Source organism: Filicampus tigris, chromosome 18 (assembly GCF_054856515.1).
Source record: "Filicampus tigris isolate MCC_2025a chromosome 18, RoL_Ftig_1.0, whole genome shotgun sequence".
NCBI lineage: Eukaryota > Metazoa > Chordata > Actinopteri > Syngnathiformes > Syngnathidae > Filicampus > Filicampus tigris.
The window spans coordinates 2849613-2865499 of record NC_141234.1 but is presented as its reverse complement, the minus strand read 5'-3'; the positions used below and the strand labels follow the sequence as shown (position 1 = coordinate 2865499).

Genomic DNA, 15887 nt, shown 5'->3' with positions numbered 1-15887 from the left:
CTGTTTGGTCCAAACATGACACTGCAAAATTTTGTCCGGCCGGGAGAGGCGTCAGGATGCGAGGAGGCAAGCAAGGGCGGCGCTTCTGGGCTGAGGGACTGTGATTGGATGCCGGCTTCTAAAATTAGGAACAATTACAGACTTGGCTGAATCGAGGGCTGGCCGTGAAGGCTGAGAGCTGCTTGACGAGGAAAATGAGACTTAAAAACGTAAAAGCCGACAGCCGGTGTAAAAATAGAACTTCGTTAGCGTCGTAGAGTGAGGAGCAAAGATGGGGAAGTGCCCTGCAAAGCCTCGGCCAGCTGATCTCTGCAGAGAGAGAGCGAGGGAAGGAGGGGCGGGGAAAGTGAAGCCATTGAGCTGAGAGGAGGCGCCCTGTCACAACACGTGTGGAGAGCGCGGCGCGAGCACGGAGCCGACGGGCCGGGGCGACATGGCGGGAGAGGACGGCTGACGGGGAATTTACCGGCTGCCGGCCAGGGGGCGTATTAGGACGTGTTGCGGACACTCTTTTGGAGACTATGTGGCCTGACTACAGGAATGAGTCTCGCCTTAACGCGCACCTGTACTCACGCATGTGCTGTGCAGGTCAGTCTGCGTGTGACAGGACGTCTGTCTGAGGGAGGGAGTGAGTGACAGAGTGTGGATTAGAGAGAAAGTGAGTGGGGGGGGGGGGGGGGTTGTGCATGTGAGTATGAGTTTTCATGAGACTGTGTGTGTGGGATTCAGCGTTTGTGTGTGTGTGCGTATGAATGAGTGTGCGTGTCAACAATACTCCCCCCCATTGTATCCTGAATGAGTGCCAATACGTGCCAGTTACCCCCACGCTACGATGCAGTATACATACGCACATTTATCTATTTCATGATATATTTACCCACCTTATGGTCATATACTGTCCCGTGTTCGTATGTATGTGTGTGAGAGACGTATCAAAGTGCCTGAAAGCATATTTGCTCTCAGCTGAGCCACCCGGGCAGCAGGTTTGAGAAGTATGTCGCAAGTGCCTGTTGAAATGCGCTCGCTCTGCCTTCCTGCTTCTGATGTAAATTCTACTCTGAGTGCGTGCGTGTGTGTATGCATCCGCTGATTTTGATACCGTTGGGATATTTAAACCCACTTCATCCTAAATCCAACATCCTGGTCAGAAATCCTTTCTACCTTAGGAGCAGTCGAAGGTCTGTAGAGCCTTTTTAAGTGTGTTTGGGATTTTGTGTGTATGCGAGTTCGTGTTCACGAGCAGGAAATGACATCGTCCGTCTCCACGTGGCTTGGCGCGCTGTCTCCCTGGCAACAGCTAAACACCTGTTAGACCGACAGAGTGGTGTTCTTTCCACGCTGCTGTGCTCTTCAAGCCAAGCATGGAAACATTCGTCCCAATATTTTTTTTATTTTTTATTAGTAGGCTCAAATTTGTAAGTCAAGGCATACATGTAAAACTCATTCTTGTTTTTCCTGTGTTTTAATTATCACTTTTCCAAAAAGTCAAATATCAGTGATCTCAGTCCAAAGACATTCAAATCTGTTTTAAAAAATAAGGCCGTGGCCGTGTGAAAGATGTTGTATAAACACAAGGAAAGAAGGGAAGTACATGAGCGTTTCTCCCAGGTGGAATGATGTCACATGGAGACGGAGGAGAGGAAGATTGTTTCCAGCAATGTACGTGTGTGTGTAGGAGTAGTTGTTTGCGCTGGGAGAGAGGAGGCAGGAGATAAGACATTGGTGGCCCAGCATCAGCTTCTATTCCCAGAACAAATGCATCACCTCTCTGGACCGTGATGGGCGTCTGGGAACATGATTGACCAGTGAGACGAAACACAACACAGACCTCTGCCGAGGCCCTAATTTGGATGAGTGGGAAATACACCTTCACGGTTGTTTGGCGTCCACACACTGATCTGCATATTGGCTTGTCTAATGGAGGCATGAACAATAGGGGGTCCTGGGATTGACCCCTGGGGAACCCCAGCGGTTATAGCTAGGCTTTTCAACCTTGTTTCGTCCCCTCGCAAACCTTTTAAGTCGGAAAACCTCCTTGGCTGAGGTCACAAGCTTTAAAGCTGACTAATATATCAGCGGTCACTAATGGACAACTAACCTCATGTTGTGCTTGTCTAATGTGTCACTTTGCAGCACAAACACGATGTGCTACTCAAGCGTGTGAACAAAAACAATTGTTGTCCATTATCCACAATGGAAGCTCTTCCCAAATCCTGCAAATTTACCGGAAAAGTTGTTTGTGTGTGTGTGGCAAATGAGGGGGAATCCAGCACAATCGAAATGAAAGTGAGTCTTTTTGGATGATGTCATTAACTCTCCTTTTTCTCTCTCGATTCCCTGCAGACGAGCGCGACAGAGTTCAGAAGAAGACTTTCACAAAGTGGGTCAACAAGCATCTCATCAAGGTACCATCATTCCTGCATAAGTTGCCGTTCTCCTTTTACGTATTAGCGGCGGAGTTTGTGCTCCTCTTGAAACACCACAAGATGGCGCCAAAGCGCAGCCAAATAGAAAAGTAGTACATTGGTGTCAAGGAAATATGTTGGCGTGCTATTTCTTCACCGAGAGAGTTACGTTTACTTACGCAATTGCCTGTGGTCGGCAAAAATCCTGATTGTGTAAAGCCTGGCAAGAACGACAAATGTTACTGCAGCTTCCTGAAGAGTCTTGAGCGGCTCACATTGAATGGAGGCCAAAAACATTGAATTCTTCACTTTTGTATTTATTATGTAACGACTGTATATTTGATAGATTTCTGTACAATTTGATAGCGCCCCACTAAAAAAAGCAAACCCCATCAACCCGGGGATTCTAAACATTTTCAGTGACTCGATGTGACCGACAGCTGGCAGCAGCACGTCGGAGCGCTGCCGTGCCGTTCGTGCCGCTTGTGCCGCAGCTGCGAAGTGCACCGGTTGGCTTTGTAATCTGCGCACAAATACACACGGCGAAGTCGTGAGGAATGGAAAGCAGGGTGTCCGTGACTGAGGAACGAGGCGTCCGTCTAACCCCGTAACAGTAAACTGTGAGGCAACTGCGCTGACAGCGGCCGCTGGCACGTGCAACTCAATACCAGCAAGTGTGCAAATGTAGGTCACAGACCACTGAGCAGCATTTGGGCTGACGGATTGAATGGCTGGGATGCTCTGCGTTTAAAAGACGTAAGAAGTAATACATAAAAAAAAAAAAAATGAAATTGTAACATTTCAAATTCTGAATTACGTTTGCGAAATAAATTCATAGGTTGGTTAGCAGCTCTTTGCATTTTGAGCTTACTTTTGCTCGAAAAAATACTTCTTTCGAGGGTTGAGACGGACGGAATGTAAAGGCACGACCCTCCTGAACACGAGAATAATTACGATCACAGTAACTCAAAAACAATACGAAGGAAGTAAAACCAAAAGTCTGCTGAAACTCATTCAAAGACTCCACAAGTTGAGCAAAGAAAACTGGCCGCCTTCCTGCTGAGTGACATCATCCCCTCGGTTTGCTCAGTGCGTTGCAAACATACACACCTTGAATTGACTTTTTCAGGCGCGTGTGTGTTTATAGTGCACACACTCAAAGGTATTTTGCTGGTATGCGCGCACGCACAAATCCAGTCAATGGGGATTAGGGAAAGGGTTTCAATCCAACTCGAGTTGCTTGAAAGCAGAGTGACTAATCTGATCTCATACAAGTGACAACAGTCAATGAAATAACATTCGCACAAAAAGAGCCGCTCGCATCCGTTTGAATGTCAGCGCCACGTCTTGAGCTATCCGCTTTCATTAGCTGGACTGCCGATGACGTCGCCCTGTCGGCCCTTCCTATAAAATTCCTTTCGCCTTATTACCAACAGCGAAGGATTTTCAGTCGCGGCGCCGCTGCCTCAACTTACAAGGTTAAATTCGCGCTGAGAGGTGTCCTTGAATAATTTGGGTAGTTCAGAAAGCGAGTAGTGACGCAGGTGGACATGTCCTTGAATAGAGTCTACTTTGGGTGGAAATGCTTCTGCCGAGTCAGCTCTCGTCCTCCTTCCCCTTAAGCGTCACGGCGACAGCTGGCGCCCTGCTCCCCGCTGCCACGCCCGCCGTCCTCGACCGTCTTCCGCTCGGCTGATTTTGCGCGGACGGGCGCTGACTTTAGGACCCGGCCGGGCCTTCACGGGGCTTTGACTTGAATAGACTGTTGGGAATAAATGGGTTATTCCGATTTTGGTTATTAACGTCAACTAGGAATAGCAGCCCAACGTTGCTCGTCCTCACCGTCTTGTCCTGTCCGTCTTGTCCTGTCCTTGCTGCAGGTGAGGAAGCACATCACAGACCTCTATGAGGACCTGAGAGATGGACACAACCTCATCTCCTTGCTGGAGGTTCTCTCCGGCGTTACCCTGGTAGGGATTACTCTCACGTTGATATTACCTCACGAGCTGTCTCACGCGTTCATGCTCTACCCTCTCTCAAACGCTCTCACCCTCCTCATCGTCTCACACATTCACTTTATCCCGTAAGTCCAATTCTATTATACACTCTCGGGGGTCAGACTTTCTACTCTCATGTAAATTCATACACTCACACTCTCACACTTTCTTATCTCATACTCTCACACTGTAATACACTCTCACACATTCATACTCGCACACTCTCTCACCCTCATTATCACACTCATGCTCTTCTCTTTTTCGGTAACTCGCTCTCATGCCCCGACTCTCCCACAGTCTTGCTCTCTTAGTGACGCTCACATTTTGTCACTCTCCTACTCACTCCTACTCTGATTATCACTGTCATGCTCTCGCGCAGTCCCTCATACTCTCACTATCATAATCTCACACTCACTTTTTCCTACTTTAACAGTCCTACCTTTATCTCGCTCTCTTCCCCTCTCACTTTCATTTGATCTCAGGCTATCACTCTCTCACTGTCATAGCCTCACCCTGTAATCCTCTCTCATTAACTTGCATTCTCTTGCTCTCTTATACCGTACTCTCTCACCCGTGTTCTCGTACTCTTTGCCTCCGCTACTATCACACTCTCACACTGCCTCAAGCTCTCATACACATTTGACTCTTGCCTCGCTGCGATCCGAGCGAGCTCATTCAGATTAAATCGAGCTGCGACTCCAGGATGCCGAACAGTCAGGTGACTCTTGTTTCCCATCATGCCGCGTTGCTGTCAAGACGTCGACACCAGTCGCATCCAGCGTGCTGACCTCAGACCGCCGTCTGCTTCCGAACCAGTTGTTCCTTCATCCTCTCCCCTCTTTTTCTTTTCATCCCCCGTTCCCTCCCTCGTCCCACCTTGCTGTTACCGTAGCAACCCAGAAGCACCCCCTTCCTGAAAAGGGCGTACGCCTCGCGTGCGCCTCCGCTCATCCTGCTCGTGGTGGAGGATGGTGATGGTGATGATGATGATGATAATGAGGAGGAGGAGGAAGGCGCTCAGGGAGTACGTCCCCGATTGCCTCTCGCTGCCGCCCTCTTGGTGGCGCCGTGGGGCTGCATGAGTGTGGCATATCACCAAGCGCTTTCATTAGAACGACACAAGGAAATAAAGATTAGGATAAAAGCTGCATTCAAGCCTTCAAAAGGAAATGCTCATCAGTTGTTTTGGGTTGCTTTCAACCAACTTTTATTCACAGCGGCTTAGCAAAGTAAACGTATAAACAAAGGCAATTTAGCATTGTATGTTTGTTACAACCACATTGCTTCATAAAGTCCGCTTAGCTAAATGCTATCAAAAGGCGGATAATAGAACAATACTCACGGGCATATACTGTATATTTTTAAGCTCTTCACCGAGCCACTCATGTTATTGCGGCAGACTGAGGCGTTGAGACCGTCCATTTAAGTGAAACTGCTATTTTTTTTCCTCCTAATTATTTTGAAATTCATTTTTTAAAAATATGTATTTTTTATTTCATCTTACGCAATGTTTTAATTGACTTGAAGACAAATGGAAATGGTTGCTAATTGGCTTAAGCATATCGAAGCTGGGGATGCAAAGTACTCATCTGATGCACGTGTGTTGACTAATCTTTTGTGAGTTGACCTTTTTATCACCACCCAATCAAGAACAAGTTTCGACCTGCGTCCAGTCGTTGCAGTCCGCACGTCTTTGTAACCTTTTTCACACCATCGGAGCTTTCACACGCACCGCCGATTAATCTCTGCTTTATTTGCATGATGAAACAGCTCAATTGTTTCCTCTCCTTCAGTGCTTTCCTGATTTTTCTTCTTCCTTTGTGTGTCCCAGCCCAGAGAGAAGGGCCGCATGAGATTTCATCGACTGCAGAATGTCCAAATAGCTCTGGACTTCCTAAAACAAAGACAAGTATGTTATGGTCTCCTCCTCACGTCTTCAAACCCTTTACAGACAGGTCACTTTTTAACGGTCTCTTCTCTCCTGCTTCCAGGTCAAACTTGTCAACATCAGAAATGATGACATCACCGACGGGAACCCCAAACTTACACTGGGTCTCATCTGGACCATCATCCTCCACTTTCAGGTCTGTGCCGACTCTCCCTGCCTTCCTGTGCTGGTTTTCTTTATTGGCACGTGCTTGATTATGTCAAAAGCCGTAATTGCAGTAACGACATACAGATCTCATCCTTTATCCTAATGGTCGCTTATAATGACTTTATAATGACATGATTTGTGATAAATTGGCTTTTCACAGAATTAGAAAGCCACAGAAGCGGGTTACAGCCAATAAAGAAGTTGTTGTTTAATATTATGTTTAATCATAACGTATTATTGTTGCTTTTTTCGATAAAATGTCATTTATTCTACTAACAATGTCATTGTGTTTTGTATTTAGTTAAAATAATTTTAATGAATGTCGTTCAATTTAATCACTTATCTAACTTAATTTAAATTTAAAAATAAAATCTATAAAGTTATTGATTTTTGAAATGTAATGGATTTAAAAAAACAAATATTGGTGTAGTCACTGTTCTAATAAAATGTAAAAATAAAATGAAAAAATGTAAACACTTGCAACAACAGACAAAGCAATTTAAAAGAAATGCAAATTTGCGTGGAAAAAAAAAGACATTTTATAGCTAAAATCTCGTTTTTATTTACTTTATTTTATTTTCCCAGGAATAGTCTCATTCAGATTTAGTTTTCATACTTAACCATCTTTTTAATAGGAAAAAAATATCAACTGACAAAAAACTAAAACAGTCCACCTTTACACTTATCGTCTTGCACACCACCTGGAATTTTTAAGTGTTACTGCAAGCAATTTTATCACCAATAATTCAGTAACGATTAAATGAAAGTATATTGTACATAAACATTGAATTAAAAATGTACATGAGTATGTTTAAAAACAAACAGTTTTCCGAGGCTTAATGCAAAGGTATTGTACTAAAAAAGACCAATACAACAGAATTGTACTTTCCTCTACCACTAGAGGGAGCCCACGCACCACTAGTGTTTGTAGTCATGTTCCAAAGCTCCTTTAGTGGCCTCACTGTCCAGACATTAAAAGCGTGAAGGTGACAGTGGCGGCCAGGTTGCTGCAGAAACGCCCTGGCAAAGCAACGGCATGAACATGAGTCAGCACAAGTGCGTGCGCGACACTTGGCGGGGAGGAAGACCACTGTGGAGGCCTGCTTTTGGCTTGGACCACGATTGTCAGTCCGGTCATGGAAAGTATGAACAGCGCTTGGAGAGCGAGCTAATTATAAAAACATGTGGGTCATAGCTGATCCTTGTAATATTCCACTTAAGAATCAGGTTAGAAAATGAGGGCTCCTCCTCCACTTTGTTTCTTTGGTACCCTGAAAATTGTTCATGGGTTAATGTGACCTGCTACACATGTTTAGTGGTAAATATGAAGTTCAATTAAAATAAATGATGAATGATTCGAAAGAAGAAGAAAATTACCCCCAAATAAATTGAGCTGGTAAAATGGGAAAAACGTCACCATTTTGTCTTTACCATCACTTTTCATCTTCCGCATGAATATTCATGCGGTCACAAGCTTGAAAACAACATTCCGGAATTATTAATCATGAGTTCACTGTAACACAAAGGCGTACCATTTTGAGCTATTTGAAATGCAAATGAAAGGCTGCATCAGTCTTCATTATTGACAAAATAGCAGCTAAATAATTGATCACAAGTGTGAGTGTGTGTATTAGCGAGGCTACTAGCATAGCTAATGGCTCTGAAATGAAGGTATAAAAGCCTCAGGAATCAATTAGCTCAGTTTTTTTCCTCCTGTGTGTTTCAATATATTCAGATCTCTGTTGGTTTTGGTGCTTTTTGACAGATTGTTGCTACTCAGTGTGACCTGAGAATGTTGCGGCAGCGCTACCAATCCGCTTAGTGCCAAGCGCTGATGCAATAAGTCACGTGTGGAATGTTAGTCAAAGCTTAAATGTGGCTCTTGAAATAAGACAAAAAGGAGTACAGTGCATCTATGTTTATTCCGAGGGAAGGTGTTTCGGACCCCCAGCAACTCTGTGATATAGAGAGACAGTATACATACTGTACCGCCTCCTTTATATAATCTAATATGCCAGAGCTAGCACGGATGTTGCTTTGGGTTCAATGTAGTGTTCAGCTCCGGCGTGTGCGTTTGGTCCGCTAACGGTTAAATGAGCGAGCAAAGGCAAGTGAGAGAGCAGCAACAAGGAAGTGGAAAAGAGGAGGAGGAGAGCCGTGTGAGTGAGCGAGGGATAGAGGGAGGGTTGGTTTGTATGCGAGAAAGTGACAGAGAGGAGGAGAGAGCGAGAATGGAAGCTGCAGCAGCAGCCGTAAGATAAAGAAAAAAGCGTTTTCCTCTGCTGGCGAGCTAGCGAGGGATAAAGCGAGCAGAGGGTGGCAACCAGGCGAGGGGGAGTCGCATCCAGGCGGGCTTCCCGGCACTGGGGCTCCGGGCTTGCCTTCGTCAGCAGGCCGAAAAACAGCCTCGAGTCCAGGAGGAGGAGGTGACGGCGCAACCCCTCGGGCAGTGACACCGTCGCGTCGATCGGACGAGCTCGTGCCCAGAAGGAGACGCCCTGAACTTCCCGGACCTCCCTGCCACGGATGCCGAATATATAGATCCGACTCTTATCGTCAACTGAATCTGGATTATCTCAGGGGCATGACTCGTGTCCGGATCGCCTCCTCATAATTAGATGCGGCGAGGAGCTCTTACCGGAGATAAACCTTCCCGCCGAGGGGCAAGGACAGCATGAGGCCGGTCCTCCTCTCGCAAACTCTGGATTTGTTTTGCCGTCGCACTGCACCACCTGATGGAGGCGTCGCTGGCACGTTGACAAAGCTTTACGGCCGGGACAATGCTCGCTGCTTGAATGAATGATACTCCTTGACGTGGATGACATCAAGTCTTCAGAGTGGCGCCTGGAGTCGTTCCTCTGCAGCTTGCATCAGGGAACAAACAATGCGCATGCAGAGATGATTCCCTGGGACGACGTGCCCGACAGGAATTAGTCGCTGCAATGTTTTGGCGTCTGCAAAACCTGCAGCCCACGTGACCGCTGAAGCCGATGCCAACCATCCAGCAATCCGCGAAAAGATTGGCCCAGCCCGGCCGCGTTCGACGCTTGCATTGGTCGGCTGAGCTCTGTGTGTCTCCCTCATAACCAATCCGCGCAGCCTCGGCACCACTCGGAAATCAGAGCATTCGTTCACTACGCAAGGCATCGACCGCGTCGCCTTTTAGAACCTCCTGGCACCAGGCCTACCGGATTGGAATTTCCCCAGGGACGACCTACGCCGCTGCACTAGAGGCGAGGCGATCATTAATTCAAGGACTGGCAACATGTTAGCTAACTGTCACGAGTGAGGGATGACACTGTTGAATCCCTTCACAAGCGTGGCGGGTCTACGTAATGCTTTATGGACAACCCCGGATTACGCTGCACTTTTCTGATGCCACTCGCCAAGTCGCCTTTTGATAAATCACTCGCTGAAATCCATGCGGATTTTCCTCCATCCACCGCATGTCTCTGGTGTGTCCTTGAATGCTCACAGAAGTCTTCCGGGAAGTAAAAAAATAATAATAATTGGGCAGGTACCATGTGTATGCTCAGCCTCTGACTACGGCTTGAGAGTGCGGGCACTCTTGACTAGATGACCACGTAAGGGAGGGGTAAAGATGTAGCAGGGTGGGGGGTGAAACTGCAACTGAATCATTTATTGGCAGAGGAACAAGGTTCTCTCTCACTCTTTCCCCAAAGAGAGTGCATCCATATTATTCATTGGTCTGTTTTCGTGGGATTTTGCCGTGACATAATTTGAAAAAAAAAAAAAATTTCTCAGCTGGGACTGATAAAATGGGGAGCTCAATGGGTTGTGTCAGATCTCCACCAGACTCTGAACTTGTCGGAGGCCCTCCGCTGTCATCCAAGAAGCGATTACGTTTCAGGCGAAGGCACAGGGGACGTAAAAACAGGAAAGTCGACGTCAAAGATGAGCCTCGAGTTGTCGAGACGAAGCCTTCCTTTCAACGAACTTTGGACTCAAGCGGCGGGCCGAGCTCTCATCTCACCTTGCCCAAGTTGGAACATCACAGTATGCTTTCCCCGGCATTTGCATATTCTCCTACCAGTAGCCTTCTCGGGCCAGGTATTCCACAAGCTCAGCATAGCCCCAAACTCAGTCCGGCCTGGACAGGAATTTTCTGCCTCCCTGGGGAGGAAGATGCCGCTAGCGCCAACGTTGACGTCTCCAGCATCCCCAGCCAAACCACCGCCACCAGCCCGATCTACACTGCGCCGACTCTGGGCAATACCGGCACTCCTGGAGGAGGGAGGGTCTGCCGCGTTCGGGAGAAAGTCCACGGGGTCGTGGAGAAACCTTGCATACTTGACGAAGACAAAGCAAATAAGCCCGAGAGGACAGGTGAAATGATGAAAAGACGGGCAGTTGAGACATTAGAGATGCCTTGTTTAGGAGAGCACAACGGTGTGGTCCACATCAGGGAGGTGGACGGTAAACTCTGCGTGGTCAGGACAGTGTACCCCAGTGACTACGGCTCTCCAGCATGGAAGGGTGACAGTGGCCGTGAAGTCGAGGTGCACAAAGAGCCCCCTGCGCCTTTTCCAGTGACAGGAAATATTCTCAAAGTCCAGCTGTCGGAGGACGAAGGAGACACGGAAGAGGACGACGCCTTCAACCCAACCTGGATACCGGACAATCTCGCCGGGGAAGGACTTGGCTTGGACACGCCAAGTCGATCGCAAGAGAGATACTCCCTCTTGGAGTCGGGCTACGCCAGCGACCTGCCGCTGACCTCGCCAGAAACGGCTGTCACCACTCCCATCCGGGTGGACTGGCAGAAGCTAACCAGTAGCTCCCCGGAGAGACTGGACGCGATGTCGGAGAGTCCGCAGACATTGCCGCAGCAACAGGCTGCTGATAGGCACCTGCCGCAGGTCAGTTCGGAGCTTTTCACCACTCCGAAGCTCATCAAATTCAAGCTTAGGGCACATCAAGTAACAGTCACCTTAGTCCAAGTATTAGTTTAGTCTTGATTGTACGTTGAGGACCTACTCCAAATTCGGACATATTTGCCGCACTTAAGCTGAGTACATTGGAACGTATTTGCATATTTTTCTGACGCAGGCATTTGAGTGGGCGACTGCCTTGCCTCCAATATCTACATTCTCACTATTTGAGGGCTCCGAATGATGCACTGTATGTGTGCGTTATCAGGCACAGTGGCCTTGTGTTTCCTGCCTCTGTCCCCAAGAGTCTAATCAAGGCGGCACAGAGCATCTTGCCTTTTCCACCTTCTTACTTCCTTGCCCTTTAGTAGCGTCGGGGTTAGCTCGTTGATTTGAATTCATGTCTTTTACACCGCGCGCCATGTTGGGAGCCCATAAGTGCGTGTTTGAAGCTTCTCTGCAGCAATCAGGCGATGCAGAAATGTGCTGCGTAGCTGCCAGGTCGAGGCTAGGCGCACTTTGCTGAGTCACTGCTGTGTCTGTGCATATTTTCAAGGTTTCTCGTGATCAGATGTGAGGCTTAAATGAGCAGTCGCAGCAGACAACAATTCTCTGTGTTGAAAAATGAAGTCACCCCCCCACCCTATATTGAAGGATGTGCGTGGGAATGAAGTACCCCCCCCCCATGCGCATGTTGTGAGCAAGTTGGCATACTAAGATCAGCTCATTCACTTGGCTCAAACGCCACATGGAGAGTCATGGCCGCCATGAACAGTTGGAATAATCCATTTGAGTTGGCGGCATAGCCAATCGGGAGGTATACTCTACAAGTCTGTTCCCATAGCAACCACACATAGGATACCTTGTGTCTCCCAGCTGGTTCTGCAAAGGATGATGTAAAACCAGAAGGTTGCAGGTTTTAGCCGCGTTCCCACAAAGCAGTCAGGCAGATTTTGGGGGCGTTTCCTTTGTCAAGGGTTCAGGGATATCCAACATGACACTTTTCAGCACCCCGTTGTTGGCAGCGATGGGCACAGCAGCGAAACACCACTTGGTCAACATTTAAATGAATGTCGATGGTGTCGCCGTCCTCACCTTTGAATTCATTTACACTATTTTGGTGGAAACAAGGCTGAAGGACAAAATATGTCTCTTGGCAATATTTTTGTTTTGTTTTATGTGATTGGAGATTCTTCTTCTAATCGGCCAGTCTTTATATTCCAACACAGATTTCTGAGATTTATGTGTGCGGTGAGTCGGGAGACCTCACCGCCAAGGAGAAGCTGCTGCTATGGAGCCAGCAGGCTATCGAAGGCTACCCGGGCCTCCGCTGTGTCAACTTCACCTCGTCGTGGAGTGACGGACGCATGTTCAACGCCCTGCTGCACAGATACAGGTTGCTGTCACTTTTCGCAATATGCCCTGCTCACAAAAGTATGTTTGTATATGTTTTTTTTATCGCAGCTAGCCTGTTTTTCATCAGTGTTTTTTTTGTTTTTTTTCTTCCCCCCCCTCCCTAACCAGACCCGATCTTATCAACATGGAGGCGGTGTCACAGCAGAGCAACCATGAGAACCTAGAGCAGGCCTTCGAGATCGCCGAGTCGCTCGGGGTGACCAGACTGCTGGACGCCGAGGGTGAGGATACATTCGCACTCACTGGTGGACTGACGGGTTGCTAAATCACAGCCTTCTAGAAGCGTCAGATAAAGAACGCCGCAGCTTTTAGTACCTTGTATTTGTTTTCTTTTTCTGTAGGTTGATATATTTTTAAATTGTTATTATTATTATTATTATTTTTTTTTAATTCTGGGTTATTTTTGGACCAATAAAAGGTTGAAGGCTAAATGGAATTGTTATTTTTGTATTAACATGACACTTTGGCACCTCCTCAAGTATTTTGTGTTCAAGTTGTTCCTTTTCTTCCTCCCGCCAGACGTGGACGTTCCATCCCCAGATGAGAAGTCGGTCATCACGTATGTCTCGTCCATCTATGACGCCTTCCCCAAAATCCCAGAGGGAGGCGAGGGCATCGCTGCACATGTATGCCCTGATCAATTTCATTTATTTCCTTTTTTTTTTTAAGCCTAATACCACCCACAGTGACTAAAATGTGCTTATTTTTAATATTTCAGGAGGTGGATCAGCGCTGGTCCGAGTATCAGTCCAAGTTCTCGTCTCTGCTCCAATGGAGCCGCCATCAAACGGCCATCATGGCCAACAAGAACTTTCCACAGAATCCAGTAGAACTCAAGGTGTGAAGCATTTTTTGTTTCTTTTTCCTGTGCAACCTATCATCAGCCATTCGCTGATTTTCATATTTTTGTGCGCTTCCTGCAATGCCCCAAAATGCCACAAGATGGCGCCAATACCTTGGCTAATAAAGCAGCAAGCGCTGTCAAGAAAGTATTGTTAAAGTGATGCATTTCGACAGTGTAAAAGATCTTTCTCTGTCAGGGATTGTTGTTAGTGGAACTTACGTAGAGTCTTTGCTGCATTTCACGTTACATTTGGTTTGAAAATCGGCGAGCCAAGTATTTTTAAGGTTAATGTGATGTAAGAGTTTGAAATATGCGTGTTTTGGTGTATTTACAGTTTAAACTATTATTGTAGGCAGGTTTAACAAGAAACCCTTTAATTGCACGCAAGGTTTAGGAGTAACGGAAAAGAAAGAGGAGCATCGATACAAGTTGAACGAATCAAGTTTGGACACCGCCACTAGTTAGTGATATCAGCTGTGGACTTTTGTCACCTGTGCTCCTGCAGGCACTTTACAACGAGTACGTCCACTTCAAGGAGACGGAAATCCCCGCCAAAGAGCTGGAAAAAAGTCATGTGGAACACCTCTATAAACTTCTGGAGGTAAATGGGAAATGGCGTTAAGGAGGAATTTTAAGGCCACATTCGTACACTGCTTTCCATGAGCATCAATCACACCTATCAAACATAATTTATCAAGCAGACAGCTTCTTTGGAAAATGTGCTCTTGCTTGTGCACATTTAAGGCACGCCAAACAAAAATGTCTTTTTTTTTTTGGGTGAGTTTGTGGAGTTGAGAGGTTCATCCTCCGCCTGCAGCCAATTCCCCCGCTGACAATGCAGCTCGTTGTTATCAACACATGCTGACTCCCACTTCCACTGTTACCTCTTCACGCGCTATCATGTTGTCTGTTGGAGTGTGTACTCACCTTTGTGTGCGGGTGTCACAAGGTGTGGATGGAGTTTGGCCGCGTGAAGCTTCCTCAGGGTCTCCACCCCAACGACTTGGAGGAGGAGTGGGGCAAACTCATTCTGGAGATGCTGGAAAGAGAGAAGGTTCTTCGACCTGCAGTGGACAGGTAAATATTGACTTTTAATGGCATAATATTGCATTTCCGTTTGAAATGTATCACTTATTTGACACTATTTATACATTTTAAAGGAAAAATGTCATCTTTTTGTGCTCTAATTTGCCTTTTGTGGGCCAATTAAAGTGATGTAATGGCAAGATATTGCATTTATTTGGGCAAACTCGCCAAAAATTGTAATGGTGGCTATTGCGATTTAATATGGGATTTTGTTTTTTCTTCCCTTGCATTTACCCATAAAAAAACGATTCAATTAATTTGTATTACAATAAAGAATATATTTTTTAGACAAACGTTTTGGTCTTATAGGTTAGGTTTATGCCAAAATAAAGGCAAATGAACCTTGAATTAACATGACAGACCTTTTATTTTCTTTCCAAAATCGCTCAGCCCTACTCACAGGCATCTAATATTTATCCTCTGCGAAAAATGATTACTGCTGCTTACTTGAAAAATTGTGACCATCTTCTCCATGTATATACATATGTATTTTATTGCCCCCCTCGTGACAGTGCAGTATTGTTGAGTGCTATTTTTCTTAACACGTGACAAAGCGTGGTCACTGAACGAATGAAACTTTATATACAAATCTATGTAAATGACCTCTCTATGTATGTGTATATAGAAATGGAATGAATAAAAATGTGTATTTCCATATGTGTTCAGGCTAGAGTCGCTGCTCCAGAAAGCAAACAAGTTCCAGAACCTCGCCTTGGACTGCGAGGAAAAGCTCACCTTGGCGAAGAACACGCTGCAAGCCGTGAGTATGACTACTTGCGTCTTTAACGTGACCTTCAACACGGAACGTGTTCGGCTGACGCATCTGGCGTGGCGCAGGACATGTCGCGCGCTGAGAGCGGCGAGGCGGTGCAGTGCGAGAGCGAGCTGGCCTGCTACTTGCACGACTGTGAGGCGCTGATGGCACAAATGCAGCAGGAGCTCAAAGTCCTCCGAAATGAAAAATATTACCAAGTGGAGCAGCTCGCGTTCAGGTGGGTCCGCACGTCGGATGAGAGTGTGCGCGCTTCACCAAAACTGAGACTTCTCTCAAGTCAAATTTACAATCTTGGATCTTAAAAGGTTAGAGGAGGTTAGTTCAGATTTTGAATTTATTTTGGGTTGAATCTGTTTAATCTTGAAATTTAATTGGAA

The 15887-nt window shown here is 46.5% G+C and overlaps 1 protein-coding gene across 21 annotated transcripts in view; it reads left to right on the top strand.

The window, feature by feature from the left end:
• macf1a (microtubule actin crosslinking factor 1a) overlaps nucleotides 1-15887 on the top strand; it is a 124808-nt gene that overhangs the window by 36236 nt on the left and 72685 nt on the right. For 10 of the 21 annotated variants that reach the window (XM_086013976.1, XM_086013990.1, XM_086013983.1 and 7 more), the window contains exons 1-9: nucleotides 10134-11377; nucleotides 12619-12785; nucleotides 12914-13026; nucleotides 13325-13431; nucleotides 13524-13643; nucleotides 14155-14250; nucleotides 14599-14726; nucleotides 15402-15495; nucleotides 15573-15727. In XM_086013976.1, the coding sequence (XP_085870102.1) occupies nucleotides 10277-11377; nucleotides 12619-12785; nucleotides 12914-13026; nucleotides 13325-13431; nucleotides 13524-13643; nucleotides 14155-14250; nucleotides 14599-14726; nucleotides 15402-15495; nucleotides 15573-15727 (2081 nt within the window). In that variant the 5' untranslated portion in view covers nucleotides 10134-10276. Of the gene's footprint in view, nucleotides 1-385; nucleotides 589-2343; nucleotides 2406-4285; nucleotides 4376-5294; nucleotides 5427-6233; nucleotides 6312-6393; nucleotides 6487-10133; nucleotides 11378-12618; nucleotides 12786-12913; nucleotides 13027-13324; nucleotides 13432-13523; nucleotides 13644-14154; nucleotides 14251-14598; nucleotides 14727-15401; nucleotides 15496-15572; nucleotides 15728-15887 lie in introns of those variants that run through there. The other 11 variants (XM_086013985.1, XM_086013993.1, XM_086013994.1 and 8 more) reach the window with 3 other exon arrangements.